Source organism: Urocampus carinirostris, chromosome 2, assembly GCF_059441175.1.
Source record: "Urocampus carinirostris isolate Australia breed hairy pipefish chromosome 2, RoL_Ucar_1.0, whole genome shotgun sequence".
Taxonomy (NCBI): Eukaryota; Metazoa; Chordata; class Actinopteri; order Syngnathiformes; family Syngnathidae; genus Urocampus; species Urocampus carinirostris.
This window is the reverse complement of record NC_142350.1, coordinates 48,899,887-48,917,376: the sequence shown is the minus strand read 5'-3', so window position 1 is coordinate 48,917,376 and position 17,490 is coordinate 48,899,887. Positions and strand designations below refer to the sequence as shown.

The window sequence follows — 17,490 nt, the reverse complement described above, 5'->3', positions numbered from 1 at the left end:
GGATGTTTTCTGTGAAGTGAAGCATTGTGGGAATTTCACATTTGCAAAGCTGTCCTGGCTGAAACTTTTGAATTATCGCACGAAAAATGTTGTTGTTTTGAGATTCTGGCTACTCTCAATGGGATTTTTGTGGTTATTTTAGTTTGTTAAATTTTGATGATCCTTCATGGTTTGTTAAAAGCTTAAGTGTGTGTTAAATGGCGACCCCCAGTGGTGTAAAATATTTGATTTATTTAGACAAAACCCAATGGATTTAAATGGTAAGCAGAAACACGTGTACTATTTCATAGACATGAACATTTAAAGACTGGTAGGGTTTAGTCCTCTCGATACAAAGATCTTTAAAAAAAATTCACTGTTTTCTTTTCCAGCCACTAATGTTAGCCACATGGCTGCAGGTCATGTGCGTTATCTAGCTTTATCTTGCTTAAAGTGGGTGTCATTCAGATCAAAATATTCGACTTGCTGACGCCGTCTGCTGGCTGTTATCGTCATTTCAGCGTGAATGAAGGTGTCTCTCTGAAAGCGCTCGAATAAACTTTTATTTTTTAATCTTTGGTCTGTATTTGAAACGGTCCATTTCTTACTTTCACCATTTTCATCCTTCAATTGAAGAAAACCTCAAGCACGCGTGAAAATTCATTCTCCTTCCTCCAATCCTCTCCACCTCCTTTACTCCAAATGCCCTCAGTGTCCGGAACCCAGATGAAAAAAGTAAAAGCAGGTACGCGTGTTGAAAAAAATATTAAGGCTCTTTGAACTCAGTTGGGCATTGTTAACACATACTTAGCGTATTTTCACGCCCATATAGCGCACCGTGTTGAAAGGCACAGTCTCCATAGCTGGTTCTATTTCTGTATTTAACACTACGCAGGGCGCACCACATGATAAGGTGCGGATGCCCTCTGCTTGCATGGAATGTCCCCCTTTGTTCTATTATTTTCACCCAAAATTAGAAGATGTTTTAGTAACATTTCTGCGAGGGGGGACATTTCATGCTAGGAGGTCATTTTTCAGCAAAACACTGCCTAGTGTGCATATTTGAAAAAACAGGTTACAAAACTGAGTCTGGTTGTGATTTATTGGAGTATTTAGTACAAAGTAAAACACCCGGATAAAAACTTGTCGGAGTTTGTTTTTTAGCTTCCTCTACCTCCCGAACCGTCGATTCATTCATCTTCAATTCTCTCACGAAAGCTTGGTTTCCATGTTCTTCCCCATAGCTTATAAATCAACGCACCATAACGGACAAAAACAGGGAAAGACATTCAATGGAGAAAAGTGAAGTTTTGGATTTACCGTAATCAACATTTGAGGGGACAACTTTGTTCAGCCTCTTGGAGCACAATCAATCAAAATGCCAGATAAGCTGCGGCATTGGCATCCATGAGTACTTCCTCAAACAATGCATTTATCCTCTTCCGTGCAAGCAGGTAATGGTGGCATTGGATATGGAGACACACAGAAGTCGCCTTTAGTTGGAAATGTGAACGATCTCACAAAAACATCGGATTTCACTCCAAAAACAGGAGTATTACGCTCTGGAGCTTTATTGGCAGCCTCACGTGTCCTCACGCTGCACGACGCATACATAAGATGCAGGGCGAAGTGCACAATTTGAAGAAAATCAGAGACTTTTCTGTGCGCCTTATGGCCATGAAAAAACAAAAATAGAGAATATATTTCCTTTTAAACTTTTTAAGGACACCTCAAACTATGCACCCGACCTTTGATGATTTATTTGGGGGAATTATTATCTGTTCATTTTAGTCATACTTGTTTTTCTGGGTGTAATTTCAATCTTTCATATTTTAAGGATTTATTTTTGGGTTTGTTCTTTTCCTTTATTTTAGTTGTCTTTATTAATATTTTGGGGGGTTCATTTTACCTTGTCTCATTTAATATACCGTATTTTCCGCACTATAAGGCGCACCTAAAAGTCTTAATTTTTTTCAAAAGCTGACCATGCGCCTTATAACACAGTGCACCTTATATATGGCTCAATATTAAATTCGCAAGGTCTCGCAACTTACTCAACAGCCGCCGACTCGATTTTACCCCGAACGTGGAGTAGTCCGCGGTGTATGCTGGGATTTATATACTGGCGTTTCATTGGCTAACCAATGTGTCAATCATCATTTGAATCGATCACTATTGGCTGAAGTTATTCGGAGCCTCGGATTGGCTAGATGGCCAAAACAAACCCTGCAATCGGCCGAGTTTAGCAATGGCGTAGCAAGTCCGCGGTGTATGCTGGGATTTATATACCGGCGTTTCATTGGCTAACCAATGTGTCAATCATCCGTTAAGTCGATCGCTATTGGCTGAAGTTATTCGGAGTCTCGGATTTGGCTAGATTGCCAAAACAAACCCTGCAATCGGCCGAGTTTAGCAATGGCGTAGCTAGCTTGCTTAAATACGCCATAAAGAAACATGTTTCATTAGCCTGTATTTGTAAATATTCTACTCTCCTGGATTTACTTTACTCACGGTTGTAAGAAGACCATGATTGCGTATCATTATTGAACGTGAGAACTTAGGTGAGCTAAGCGTCTTTATATTTTCCCGGTATCTTGTTTTAGAACGATCTTGATGTTGCTGTGATGAGTTGAGTGAATTAAACTCAATTCCAAGTGTTTATTGTCATATGCACAGTAAAGTTGTGAGCGAAAAAGAAAATAGAAACATAGAAATGTTTGGCATTTCTTGAATCCCAAGACTTGAACCTTCCGAATGATATTTGAAATGACGCATTTAAGTGACATTGTACGGACACGTATTTGCTTCTTTGCAAGCTTTGGGAATGTTAAGGGGGTAATCAGTTTGACTGAATCATCTGACTGTTTTGTCGACGTTCCCATTGTAGCGCCTTATAATCCGGTGCGCCTTATCAATGGAAGATATAGGACCAAAAACTATTTTTTTGGGGTGCGCCCTATAACCCGGTGCGCCCTATAGTGCGGAAAATACGGTATGTATATATGTGACGTTCCGGCAGCACGGCGGCACAGTGGTTAGCGCGTGTGCGGCACAGTTCTAAGGTCTTGGGAACCTCCTGTGTGGTTTCAAATCCAGCTACCGGACTTCCTGTGCGGAGTGTGTATGTTCTCCCTGTGCTTGCGTGGGTTTCCTCCGGGCACTCCGGTTTCCTCCCACATTCCAAAGACATGCATTTCAGGTGGATTGGCCGGTCCAAATTGTCCCTAGGTGTGAATGAGCGAGCGAGTTGTCTGTCCCTGTGTGCCCTGCAATTGGCTGGCAACCAGTTCAGGGTGTCCCCTGCCCACTGCCCGATGATTGCTGGGATGGGCTCCAGCACCCCCGCGACCCTACTGAGGATAAGCGTTGCAGCTAATGTGATGAGATGTACTGAGATATAATATGTATATATGTGACGTTCTCACACAGGCCTTTATTTTACGGGAAATGGGGAGTCATGCACGTTAGGTAGCGGTCTGGCGTGGATAGACAGGAAGCCAGAGACCGACGAGATCGACACCAATTGCCCGAGCAGATATCGGACAGATGGGGTCGATACCGTACAGGAGAGGACAGACAGGATTGATATAGAAACAGGATATCGAAATTAAACAGGACAAACTAGACGGGAACGAAAACTGGAAACCGATAATAAACAGGACAAAATAAACGGGAACAATACTGGACAGGAAATACCAACAGGCGACAGGACCGAGTTAGAACCTGCGCCACTGAACTTAAATAGAAGGAAGGCCAATCTGTCAAAGAGCCGCAGCTTTGGCCACACGGGCGGGCGGGCCGATATATCTATATCAATATATATATCAATATATATATATATATATATATATATATATATATATATATATATATATATATATATATATATATATATATATATATATATATATATATATATATATATATATATATATATATATATATATATATATATATATATATATATATATATATATATATATATATATATATATATATATGTATAGCAGCACGGCGGCGCAGTGGTTAGCGCTTGTGCGGCACAGTTCATGTCATGGGAACCTGTCGTGGGTTCAAATCCAGCTCCAGACTTTCTGTGCGGAGTTTGTATGTTCTCCCCGTGCTTGCGTGGGTTTCCTCCGGGCACTACGGTTTCCTCCCACATTCCAAAGACATGCATTTCAGGTGAATTGGCCGGTCCAAATTGTCCCTAGGTGTGAATGAGCGAATGAGTTGTCTGTCCCTGTGTGCCCTGCGATTGGCTGGCAACCAGTTCAGGGTGTCCCCTGCCCACTGCCCGATGATTGCTGGGATGGGCTCCAGCCCCCCGCGACCCTACTGAGGATAAGCGGTACGGCTAATGAGATGAGATATATATATATATATATATATATATATATATATATATATATACATATATATGGATAGATGGATAGATAGATAATTTTATGTTTTTTAATCCATTTTTGTAGTATTTATCTCTGGGTGTGATCTAGCTTTTTCTCAATTCTTGATTTATTTGGGGGGAATGATTTATCGTTAATTCCAGTAATATTTAATAATATTTTTTCTGATATCATCACTTATTTTTAGGATTTTTTTTGTTTTTCATCCATTATAGAAATACTTGTTTTGGAGTGTTTTTGCTTTTTTCTGTTTCATGATTTATCTTTGGGGAATGATTTTTTATTCATTTTAGTAGTATTTATTTCTATTAACCGAAAAATAACTTCAATAATGTAAAGTGTCATCTCCTTTCAAGAGTTCTGTTGACGTTCAAGCTTGTCTCTTCTTCAGGGGTCTCAATTAGACGGCTCGCCGCCTTTTATTGGCCGTGATAAGCCGTTTTTTCCAGAACCTGTTAAAAGTACACAAAGGCCTGAGGACAAAGCCCAGAAAAAAAAAAAACTCATAAGTGCGTTCTTCCCTTTGGGAAGAGCAGGATGCAGAGTCATCATTTCTTTTTTCGACAAAAAAGCCTTTTAGCACGGAGAAAAATGCAGAGCTTTGCATTTTTGTGAAACTCGGCAGACTGAAAACCACCGTCGTGTGATTTTCCTGTAAAGGATTTTCACACTCAGGTTCACGTGGTCTTTATCCTCTGTGAAGAGTGATTCTTATTACACAAGAGTACATGATATTCCATGTTGACTAGATTTTAAACTTCTTGTGTAATTTTTAGGTATTGTTATTTTCTGAGGGTAGGTTATCCTAAGTTTTTTTTAATCAAGGCATCAAAGCAATTCAGTAGACCCCCGGGATACGGCGCCCTGCCTTACAACATTTTCAGCCCCTCTTTACAGCATTCTCCAAATTATGTAACACCAACAGCACATTTTTTAACGGGTACGAATACTTACAGTTTACAAACATTGCAGCTTTCGTCCGTGTGACGAGTTACGGTATGTCTCTAAGATGCCTGTCTGCCATTGGTCCGTGTCATCTAAAATGCTGTTCAGCTATTGGTTTGTGTGACAGCATCATGAAATTGCATACATACTATTGGCTGAACTATCTCCCACAATGCCGTTGTCTTTCCTTTTTTTAGTTCAGAATCTCGTGAGTTCCGTAAAGACTTTCCTGATACAATACCGTAATTTTACCTACTGTATTTATTTGCTATGCATGCCACGGCTTTAAGTGATGCTGAAGGGAGAAGTGCAAACATGAAAACCATGGAAATGAAACTTGCGATTATCAAGGAATAAAAAGAAGGCAGATACATGGATAGCCTCACTAGGGAATTCAGTTGTATCCAATATATGATCAGGACTATTATTGAAAATTAGGAGACAATTAAGCCATGGGAATTTTAAAGCGTGACAATCCTTCCTCCTTCTGCATCCACCCGCAACTTTATTTCGCCAACTCAAGTCTTATCACTGTCATGATAACCGATTTCCATCACCTGAGCCCGCTTCTTTGGTGCCAACTGCCTCGGACTCTGATTGGCCCTCTGTCCCTATTTAAACCCAATACTATCAGTCCCCTTTTGTCAGTCCGTCTGCGAACCTCAATTAACGCTAGGCAAGCCTTTTTCGACCCTGACTCCAACCTGTTTTTTGCTCCTGTCTGTCCCCCGGCTTCGACCTGTTTTTGATCCCGACCACGTCTAATCTCGCGCCCCGGCTTTCGGCCTTTTTTGTCCCCGACCACGTCTACTCTCCTTTCTTGGCTTACGACTCGCTTACGACCCCGACCAGGTTTTTGCTCTTCTGTCCTGTCTACTGACCCGTTTTCCATTCCCGACACTGCCATCGCTCAATACGGAAGATCCACTTCTGCGGTCAGAGCGACCTGCTTCTTCTTCTAATAAAACTTGTGAGAAACGCAACGCAAGTGTGTCCTGTCTCCGTTCTGGTCCTGACACACCTTACATAAAAAAATGCCATTTTTCATTTACACATGTATTTATTTAATCTAGTACATGTACCTGTATATTATACATCTGTTAGGCTATTTTGTCATTTGAATGCTTTATGAAATGAAATGAAATGAAATGCTTTATCTGGTGTACTGCGGATTTAGAGCTAATTATCAAACATTTTCCTTTATCTCCGCTGTAAGGCAATTTCGCTTTGCCCACCTCAGAATGGATTCATGTCGTATCCCGGGGGTTTACGCTACAATTAAGTTGTATTTTACTTTTTATCGCATTAAATCTTGCAGAAAAATAGGATAATTTCCTCCGGGCACTCCGGTTTCCTCCCACATTCCAAAAACATGCATTTCAGGTTAATTGGCCGGTCCAAATTGTCCCTAGGTGTGAATGAGCGAGTGAGTTGTCTGTCCCCGTCCGTGTGCCCTGCGATTGGCTGGGAACCAGTTCAGGGTGTCCCCTGCCCACTGCCCGGAGATGGCTGGGATGGGCTCCAGCCCCCCCGCGACCCTAATGAGGATAAGCGGTACGGCTAATGAGATGAGATGAGATGAGAATAGTCTTTATCGTTATCGATAATAAATGTAGTGAACGTAGTTTACAAAGAGATTTGACGTGGCACTCCAGGATAAACACGAAACAAAAACTTAAAAGAGGAAAAAAAGACAAATAGAATGACAGGATAAATACATTGGCAGATAATTGGGTTAATCATTTAATTTTGATTCCATTATTTTACTCTATTTTAAAAGTAATCACTGTGATATTACAGGTTCCTGACATTTTTGGATTTAAAGGAAAATGTGGCTGGATGTTAAGTGAAGAAAAATGACAAAAACACTGCGTGCGTTGAACCACAAAACGTTTTTGATGACTCCTTCTGACACATATTTTAGGAAAGAGGCTCATCCGACACTTTCTTTTCGCCGCTGTCTCCGTCCCCGCAGTCTGCGGTGGGGTGAAATGAAGGCCGTCCTGAGGTCGAGGCCGTCTGTGGCATCCGGAGACAATTTCAGGGCAAAGGGCAAATGTTCGCACGCACTTTCGAACTGTTTTACAGGATATCTTTTTAGGTCTTTATTATATTTAGATACTAGAACTTGGTCGTGTCTCCGCTCTACCTCTTCATAATGCCTGTGAGGTACCAGTGAGTTTTTCTCGTTGGGATACTTAAGGATTTGTGTTCCGCATTAGAATATATTTAGATTTTCTGTAGAAGTAGTACAACAACTTGGTCGTGTCTCCTCTCTACCTCTTCAGAATGCATGTGATGCACCAGAGAGCTTTGTGTTTTAGAATTATTTTGAGCGTTATGTTTTTATGAGATTATATTTTGATTTTCTTTAAAAGTCGCAAAAGAACTTGGTCGTGTGTCCTCTTTACCTCTTCGTAATGCCATTGAGGTGCCAGTGAGTTTTTCTTGTTAGAATACTTTTAATGGTTTGTCTTCCCCATTAGAATATATTTTGATTTTCTGTAGAAGTAGTAGAACAACTTGGTCGTGTCTCCTCTCTACCTCTCCATAACAAATGTGAGGCACCTGTGAGCTTTGCTTTTGAGAAATATTTTGAGCATTTACGTTCCTCATAAGAATATATTTAGATTTTCTATTGAAGTCGCAATCTAATTTGGTTGTGTCTCCTCTCTACCTCTTCAAAATGCCTGTGAGGTACCAGTGAGTTTTTCTCGTTAGGATAGAAGTAGAAGAACAACTTGGTTGTGTCTCCTCTCTGCCTCTTCATAATGCATGCTAGGCACCTGGGAGCTTTGCTTTAAGAAAGATTTTGAGCAATAACGTTCTTTATTAGAATATATTTTAGTTTTCGATGGAAGCAGTTATATAATTTGGTCGTGTCTCCTTTTTACCTCTTAATAATGCATGTGATGCACCTGAGAGCTTTGTGTTTTAGAATGATTTTGAGCTTTATGTTTTTATGAGAATATATTTTGATTTTCTTTAAAAGTCGCAAAAGAACTTGGTCGTGTGTCCTCTCTACCTCTTTATAATGCCTGTGAGGTGCCAGTTAATTTTTCTTGTTAGAATAATTTTAAGGATTTGTGTTCCGCATTAGAATATATTTTGATTAACTGTAGAAGTAGTAGAACAACTTGGTCGTGTCTCCTCTCTACCTCTTCATAACGAATGTGAGGCACCTGTGAGCTTTGCTTTTGAGAAATATTTTGAGCATTACTGTTCCTCATTACAATGTATTCAATTGTATTAAATCCTTTATGGTCGAATGTATAAAATCCTTCAGGTGTAAATGAGCGAGTGAGTTGTCTGTCTCCGTGTGCCCTACAACTGGCTGGCAACCAGTTGAGGGTGTCCTCTGCCCACTGCCCTAAGACAGCTAGGATGGGATCCAGCACCCCCTCGCGATCCTACTGAGGCTAAGCGGTGCAGATAATGGATATATAGAATGATTTCACAGGCTGAATATAATTGTACGCATAGCTGGATGTGGCCCGCGGGCTGTGAGTTTGAAACCTATATTCTATATGCATATACTGTTAAGAAAATAAATACATCGATCATCATCTTTTTTTTCCTCCGACCCCTGTGTAAATTTTTCAAACCAAAAATGTAGAGACCACTGCTAGAAACATCCATCCACCCATCCATCCATTATCCTCAGTAGGGTCGCGGGGATGCTGGAGCCCATCCTAGCTGTGGGCAGGGGACACCCTGAACTGGTTTCCAGCCAGTCACAGGGCACATTAGGACATACAACTCACTCACTCATTTACACGTAGGGACAATTTGGACCTGCCAATTAACCTGAAACGCACGTTTTTGGAATGTGGGAGGAAACCGGAGTGCCTGTAGGAAACCCACGCAAGCACGGGGAGAACATGCAAACTCCACAAGGAGGATCGTTCTCAGGACCTCAGAACTGTGCCGCACACGCGCTAACCACTGCGCCGCCGTGTTTCCTACCCCTGCTAGAAACAGTCATTCAAAAATGTCTACTTTCAAAACTAGTCAATTCAAGATACCTGAAATAAACAGCGCCGAAAATGCAGACGAGACCCTGCGAGGGTGATGGAGGGAGCTCTTCTCTCTGCGTCACTTTAAATGCAACAGCACTCAAGTCCAGATTGCAGACTCAGCACTTGTACGAGCTGTCGGGAACAAAAGCTGAGTGTTTCTGCTGTCAAATGGACCCAAAACATGCGACAAAGTTAAATAAAGAGGCTTTTAACAGCCAAGTGGCCTTGCCCGGGAAAAATGTCCACTTTCGCTTGCCGTCCATGTCGCCGGATCATTATTGTGCGAGAGGTGTGCACTCAATGCTTTACTTCGTGATGTTGCCGTTAATTATTCAGGAAGTGTCACGACACGGGACGCGCGTGAAACGTGCGTGACAAATGCACGTAAAAATCCACCACACGTGCACGCGCAAAACTCTCCGGCGACAACCTGCTCGCCTTCGTCTCGCAGGGTTGCGAGATCGAAAGCCCCCTCGCGAATATTCGTTTTACATTTAGAATCACAATGCACGCGTTTTTATTCGTGCAGGAGAAGATAACGGTGTTTCGAGAAAGAATTTTCGACGAAAGAAAAGTACTTTATGTGCGTTGTGATCAGAGGAGGGAAGAGTAGCCAAAATGTTACTCAAGTAAAAGTACTGTTACTTTAGAATAATATTACTCAAGTAGAAGTAGTTGTCATCTAAATACTTACTTGAGTAAAAAGTAATAAAGTACTTGGTGAAAAAAATGCATACCTGTCGGTAATTCGATGATCTGCTGCCTTATCGTGGTGGAGGAGTTTGTGTGTCCCAATGATCATAAGAGCTTTGTTGTCAGGGGCTTTGGGCCCCTGGTAGGGTCACCCATGACGAACAGGTTCTTGGTGAGGGGCCAGACAAAACGCAGACGACACAAAACTTTGGTTCGCAAATTCCCTCATTTGGACGCGGGTTACCGGGTCCCGCCTCTGGAGCCAGGCGCTGCCTACCTCTCACTACCGGTGGCACGCTGACCCCCTTGTTTCATATCTTATAGTTGTTAATGTGGTAGGGAGAATATCAGTAGGGAGAAATTATTGTACTCGAGCTGGTGTCACTGTAACTGTATTGAGTTGTACTTTGTAGGCTATTTAAAGATGGCAACTGGAAAAAGGGTGAATACATCCATCCAACAGGTATCAAATAGAACACTGGTGTCTAACAGGCGGCCTGCGGGCCAGATCAGGCCCGCCAAGGGATTGAATCTGGCCCGCGAGACAACACTAAGAGAAGCGCGAGAGAAAAACGAGCTGCAAGTTGAAATATGTCAACTTGATGTTGCCAAAGCCAGGTGCCTTGAACAAAGACACTGTACTTGTATTTCTTTTTCTCTCTCTCTCTTTTCAAACCCTTTTCTCCCACTCTCTGTCTCTGTCTCTTTCACTCTCTGTGTCTCTTTTTCTCTCCCTTTGTTGCTCTTTGTCTCTTTCTCCCTCTGTGTCTTTTTAACTTATTTTGCTCTAACTTCCTTTTTTCCTTTTCTCTCTTTTCTCTTTCGCTCTTCCTACCCTACACGCTTTCTTTTCTCTTTTCTCTCCTTCTGTCTTTCTATTTCTCTTTGGATTTCTGTCTTCCTCTCCCTTTCTTTTCCCCCTCTCTAATGACTTTTTATCTCTTTTGTTTCTCACGCTCTCTCTCTCTCCCTTTTTTTCTTTCTTTGTCCCGCTCTCTCTCCTTATCCCTCCCTCTTTCTCTTATTTCTTTATCTCTCTTTTTATTTCTCTTCAATCTACTAGTCCGGCCCCCGACAGAACGTTTGTTCTATCGTGTGGCCCCGAGTTAAAATGAGTTTGACTCCCCTGAAATAGAATGTGTTTAAAATGGTGATGTGTAGCAGAGAAACGCAACATGTTTTAGCTTGAAAAAGAAAACAAGTTCGGCTTCTCGATGACATATTACACTCAAAATAGACTAGTTTTTGAGCCGAACGGTGCATTAGTGGTTAGCGTCCCACATATGGGAAGTTTTTGGGTTCCGGCCGTCTTGTGGAGTTTGCATGTGTCCACGTTTTACTAGGAGGGTTTCAGGCTTCCTCCCACATACCAAAAGCTGTTATCAAGCCATTGTATTTATTCTTTATTTTTCTCTTATACTTCCTTCTCTTCCTCTTTTTACTTCTTTCTCCTATTCCTCCTCTGTTTCCTTTTATTCTTCTATCCTTTGTTTCTGTCTTCCTCCTCTTCTACCTCTCTTTCCTCTTTTTCATCTTGTTTCTGCCAGTCTTTTTTCCTTCTCTTGTCATTCAACCCTTTTTCTTCCCCTTCTTCATCCTTGCCCACCTTTTTCTCCCTCTTCTCCCTTTTATTCTTTTTTTAAATTCTTCTTTCTTTTCATCTTCATTCTCTTCTTTTTCTGTCCCTACTCCACTACCTCTTTTCCCGCTTCTTCCTATTCTATCACCTTTTCGTATTACCTCTCCCCATCCATCTCTTTTTTATTTTCCTTCTCGTCCTTCTCGTCCTTCTCTATACCTTCTTTTCTTATTCTTGCTTTTATTCTTGATCTTCTTCTTGCTCATTTTCTTGTTCTTCTTCTTTATCTTTTTGTCCACTATTTCTTCTTTCTCTTCTTGTAGTCGCTTTGTTTTCCCTCTTCTTATTCTTTATTTTTATATTATTCATTTTGCTCTTCTTTCTTTTCTTATTGGTTTCCTCTTCTTATACCCCCTTTTTACCACTCCTCTCTCATTATTTATCTTCTTCTTCTTCCTTTATTTCTTCTTTCGGTTCTTCTTTTTCTTACTTATAATCTTTTTTCTTTCTCTTTACCCCCTTCTTATTTTTCAACTTTTTCTCTTCTGTCTTTCCGCCCTTTCTTTCACTTTTTTCTCCCTGTTTTTATTTTTCTTTATCATCTCCTTTCTTTCTTCATTTCCTTACTGTTTTTATTCCTCTTATTCTTCATCTTCTTCCACCAGTTCTTCTCCCTTTTATTCTCCTTCTTCTCTTCTTGTCCCTTTCCTAGTCTTCTTCCACTTTTTCTTTTCTCTACTTCTGTTTCTCCCTCTCTTCCCTCCCTACCTTTTTTCTCTTGTAATCATCTTTTTTTTCTTCCTCTTCTTCTTCCTGTTCATCACTTTTGTCTTTATTTCCCCTTTTCCTCCTTTTTCTCCTCGCTCTCTTCCCCTCCTTGCTTTACTTTTATTATTTTTTTTAGTCTCGTTTTTTCTCCCCATTATTTTCTTACCCGTTTTTTTCCTCTTTCGTTCCCTTTTCCGACCATATCTTCGCCATCTTTTATTTCTCTTGTCATCTTCCTGTTCCGTATTGTGGTCTTATTTTCTTCTTTTTCTTCCGCTTTCCCAACATCGTCTCCTTTCCCTGTTCTTTTTCTATTTTTTGTTTTTCGCCTTTGTCATCCTTTTCTTCCACTTTCTCTTCCATGTCTTTCATTTTCCTCTTTTTTTGATGTTTTTCCTTTTTCGCTTCTTCTTTTTCTTTTCCCCATTTCCCTCTTTTCCCTCTTCATTCTCTTCTTACTTTTTTCTTTTTTTCTTCTTCTCCTCTCTTCTCAGACTCCTTCTTACTATTTTTCTTCCTCTTATTCCAAACATTCCCCCACTGATTCTTCTACCTCTTCTTTTTGCTTTTCTTATTCCTTCTATTGCTATTCTTCTTGCTCTATTTCTTCCTCTTTTGCTCTTTGTCTCTCTTTGCCCTCCTCCAACCTTTCTTTTTTTTGTTCATCTTTCTTTCTTTATTTATTTCTTTTCTCCCTCTCCCAAGTATTCCTCTTGTTTTTCCTCTTGGTCTTTTTCCTCCTCTTTTCTTATTAAAAAATGTTCTTTTCGTTACTATTTTGTTTCTTTTTTCAGAATTTGGGGGATTTTTTTTCTAATTCCTTTTTTGTCAAAACATGAATATGAATTTTGCTGATTTTAAATTCTTGCTAAAAATAGGTTAAACTATAAAAACAAATATAGCATATACTGTATTACTCAAAATTAGCATCATTACAAAATGAACTCCCGAAATGGCAAAATGGCTGCCGTTCCCAATACGTCTAATCCTGTTGAGTTCTACAAACGATAATTAACGTTCGTCCAAATTCGCAGCGAAAGGCAAAATCCCGAGAGATTTTTCTCCTCACACGGAACAAAAAATTCCTCTCCGGCAACCGATCTCACGCCATAAAATATTTCGTGGGATAAAGATCAAAATTGTATGACCGCCGTAATGAATATTTATCCGTAAACACAACCAGGATGATCCATTCCTCTCTCGCGTCGGCTTCATTTGGATGAGTCGAGAGAAAGAAAACCTTTTTCTTTTTTTTTTTTTTTTCTTTTTTTTTTTAAGGAAACTTTGGTTAAGGGTAGCGGCCGAGGGGCGTTCCAAAATTCCCGCGGTCGGATCGTGAGTTAATGCTGTTGTGGCTTCCCTCACAAACTTTTCCAGTCTGGCCTTTTGTAACCCAAATGTTTATTTAAAAACCACAGAAAGAGCAAATCTAGCTTTTTATATGAGAGTAATAAATGTTCTCACGTTTTTTTTATGTGACAGTGATGCTGCTGGACACGACAGAGTCTACCTCAGAACTGGGCTGGACCACCTACCCGGACACGGGGGTAAGGAAACGAAACCGAATTGCTTCATGTAACTCACTTCCCACTCACTAAAAAAATCAAAAATCTCACACAAAATCCTCTCACATTGGATTCCAATTTAATTGTTTAATTTCAAATTCAGCAAACATCTCATTGGCTTGAAAAATGTAACATATACAATAAACACACATATGCACAAGAACTATTATCGATTTCACATAAACAGAAATCTCACACGAAATACTCTCATTTAGAGATACTGCTCACAGTTTAACACTAGAAGTCCCAGGAATTTTCTTATCCCTCCAGAATGGCCAACGGATAGCCCATCTTGTGTACGGGATCAGTGGTGGCAAAATACTTCAAAAATACTTCAAATTTACTACAAAATAACTTCAAAACACACCAACCAAAATAAGTACTCATTTTTAACCGATTTTTAAACCCTCTCATAAAAATCTCAGGTAAATAACAACAATTCACACAAGGATCTTTCTTTCACTCTCTCTTCCCAAGGTTTCTTATTTTCCTCGTGCTGAGGTTTTGAGTTTTTCCTTGCCCGCATGTTGGTCTCTTGACTTGACTTACTCTCACACGTAAAAATACTCTCACAACACATTCGAATTTGACTTACATCAAAAAATCTTACACATACAAATAACACTCATTCACGAGTTGTTTACTATAGTTACACAAACAGAAATAGATCACCATTTTTAACCAATTTTTAAACCCAGCAAACAGATCTCACACATCCAACTAACACTCATTCAAAGAAGAATCTTCATCTCACTCAAGTACAAACCCAAAATACATCAGATTCCAAACGAACCTCTTTTCAAACCCAGAAAACTTCTCACTCACAGTAAAATCTCACAAAAAACACTCTCGCATCAGATTCCAATTCAACCTCTTCAAACTCACCAAACATCTCACTCACTAGAAAAATTCTCACATAAAACGGTCATTCACACAAGAATATCAGATCCACACAAACAGAAATCTCTCAACAAAGAGCAAATACAATTTTTACCTCTTTGGAATCCTTTCACTCACGAAAAATCTCGCACGTAAATACAATGCTCACTCACTTACAAAGTTAAATCCTACTCACACAAAGAAAAAAACATACACTCAGACGAGTAGATTCCAATACATCCCCTTTTCAATACTTCTCACTCACATGAAAAAAAACTCACACATACAAATAACACTCATTCACACAATAATCTTTATCACGCTCACAAATACAAAATCCCACACAAATATACTCACACCACGATTCCAATTTAACCTCTTTTTAAAACCTGCAAACCTCACTTGCATGAAAAATCTCACACATAAAGATAACGCTCATTTGCATAAAAACATTAGCCGCACTCACAAACCTCACAACAAAAGACTCTCATGTGGAGTCCAATTTAACCTCTTTTCAAACCCAGAAGAAAAATTAGCATCTTGCATAAAGTAGAATATCATGCCGACACATTTCTCCGAAACCAACAAACACACACCCTTGACAACCCTTCCCTAATCACAATGTTCCTCTCACACATCACAATAAAGTGTAAAGTAAAAATAAATCGATGAATAAATAAAGCCAATGTAAAAAAAAAAGCCAAAGTCCTACCAAAGCGTTTCTTTCAAAGAAGCCAACACTCACCCTAGACAATCTTTCACACAACATTCCTCTCACACAACGGAAAAAAATGGCGTTTCAATTTAAAATACAAACAACCACAAACAAAAGTACATGCCGTATCATGCCGAAAGATAAACAATCGCACACCTTTTTGCCAACCTCCCACACTCACAACTTTCCTCTCACACAAAAAAGTATGGGTCTCCGAGGTGGTGGCCGCGGGCACCAGTGTCAGAGACAAAGAGGAATCAGGACAGGAGAAAGTCATGGTTGGAAAAAGGCTTGCCTAGCAGGAGCTGAGGTTCGCAGACGGACTGACAACGGGTGACAAGAAGACGGGCATAGCAACAACATCGTAATAACATCATTTGTTATTAAGTACAAGTTGCCCTTTGCGCTAATAGGTAACAAAATGTAGCTTTTATTTTGAAAAAGTTGTGGACCCCTGCAATAAAGCATGATTAAAAGTAGAAATAAATAAATGATTTGCATGCATATCCACAAAGCATACCACATTTTATTTGAAGAAACAAAAAACACCCTTGACAACCTCTCACATACATACCTCTCACACAAAAGCAATAAAGCAAAATTCAAAACAATTAAAATATATATATATATTGCATACACATAAACAAAGTACGACATCATACCAATACATTTCTCTCAAAGAAACAAACATACCTGAAAATGTTCCACTCTCACAGTTACCTCTCACACAAACAATAAAGCAAAATCCAAAACAATAAAAACCAAACAAAAAATATTGCATACACAAAAACAAAGTACGACATCATGCCAATACATTTCTCTCAAAGAAACAAACATACCTGAAAATATACAACTCTCACAACATACCTCTCTCACGAACACGAAAGCATCATTCAAAGTAATTAAAACCAAACAAAAAATATTGCATACACATAAACAAAATACGACATCATACCAATATATTTCTCTCAATGAAACAAACACACACACGCACACACACACACGCACACACACGCACTCTCACAACTTGCCTCTCACACAACACGATAAGGCGTAATCAAAGTAAAAACCAAAACTAAAACAAATCATCTTGCAACACATCACCAAAGTATGATTTCATACTAACACATTTTTCTATAAGAAGCAAACACACACTCACACATGTAAAAACTTTCCACTCTCACAACAAACCTCTCACACAACACGATAAAGCGTAATTCAAAGTAAAAAGATGAAAGAAAGAAATAACGTGCATACACATAAACCAACTACAATATCAACCCAAGACTTCTTTTGGAAAAGAAACAAACACATTCCATTGACAATCTCTCATACTTGTAACATTCCTCTCACACAAAACAATAAAGCTTTATTAAATGCAATTTAAACTAAAACAAAAAATCTAAACAATCTACAATATTTTACCATCACATTCTCGCAAAAACACAAATAAACAACCATGACAGCCTCTCACACTCACAACATACCTCTCACACAATTCAAGATATTCATTTGACTGCGTTTTTACCTCCTATATTTTAAGAATATTATCATTTCCCTTTCCCCTGAGAGTTTCATTTTTTTGTGAGTCTGTCAATAAAAATAGCATCGTTGAAAAAACTCGCATACTATATATTGAAGTGTACAGTCCCATAATAAGCTAGCGTGGCTCATTGGGAGTCCAGCCCGGGTTCACCTGCCGCCTCTCTCGCCGAGCCCGCCGGGTGATCTCATGCAAAACGAGAGCAAATGAAAGGATAGCGTCCTTACCACTTGATGACACGCTAACGTAAACTGGATTTTTTTCTCTACTGGGAAGGAAAAAAATCGAATTGCACGGTATTTGTGTGTGTGTGAGTGGGGGCAGGGGTGTTTTTATTTTTGGGTTTTGTTTTCTCTCTCTCTTTCTTTCTCTCTATCTCTCCCTGCCTCTCTCTTTCCC

General features: G+C 39.7%; 1 protein-coding gene across 1 annotated transcript in view; it reads left to right on the top strand.

Moving 5' to 3' along the window:
• The window catches only part of ephb6 (eph receptor B6), a 59,890-nt gene that overhangs the window by 3,105 nt on the left and 39,295 nt on the right, over nucleotides 1–17,490 (top strand). Inside the window, exon 2 of the mRNA XM_088326898.1 lies at nucleotides 13,872–13,936. Coding sequence (XP_088183024.1) covers nucleotides 13,872–13,936 — 65 coding nt within the window. The remainder of the gene's footprint in view (nucleotides 1–13,871; nucleotides 13,937–17,490) is intronic.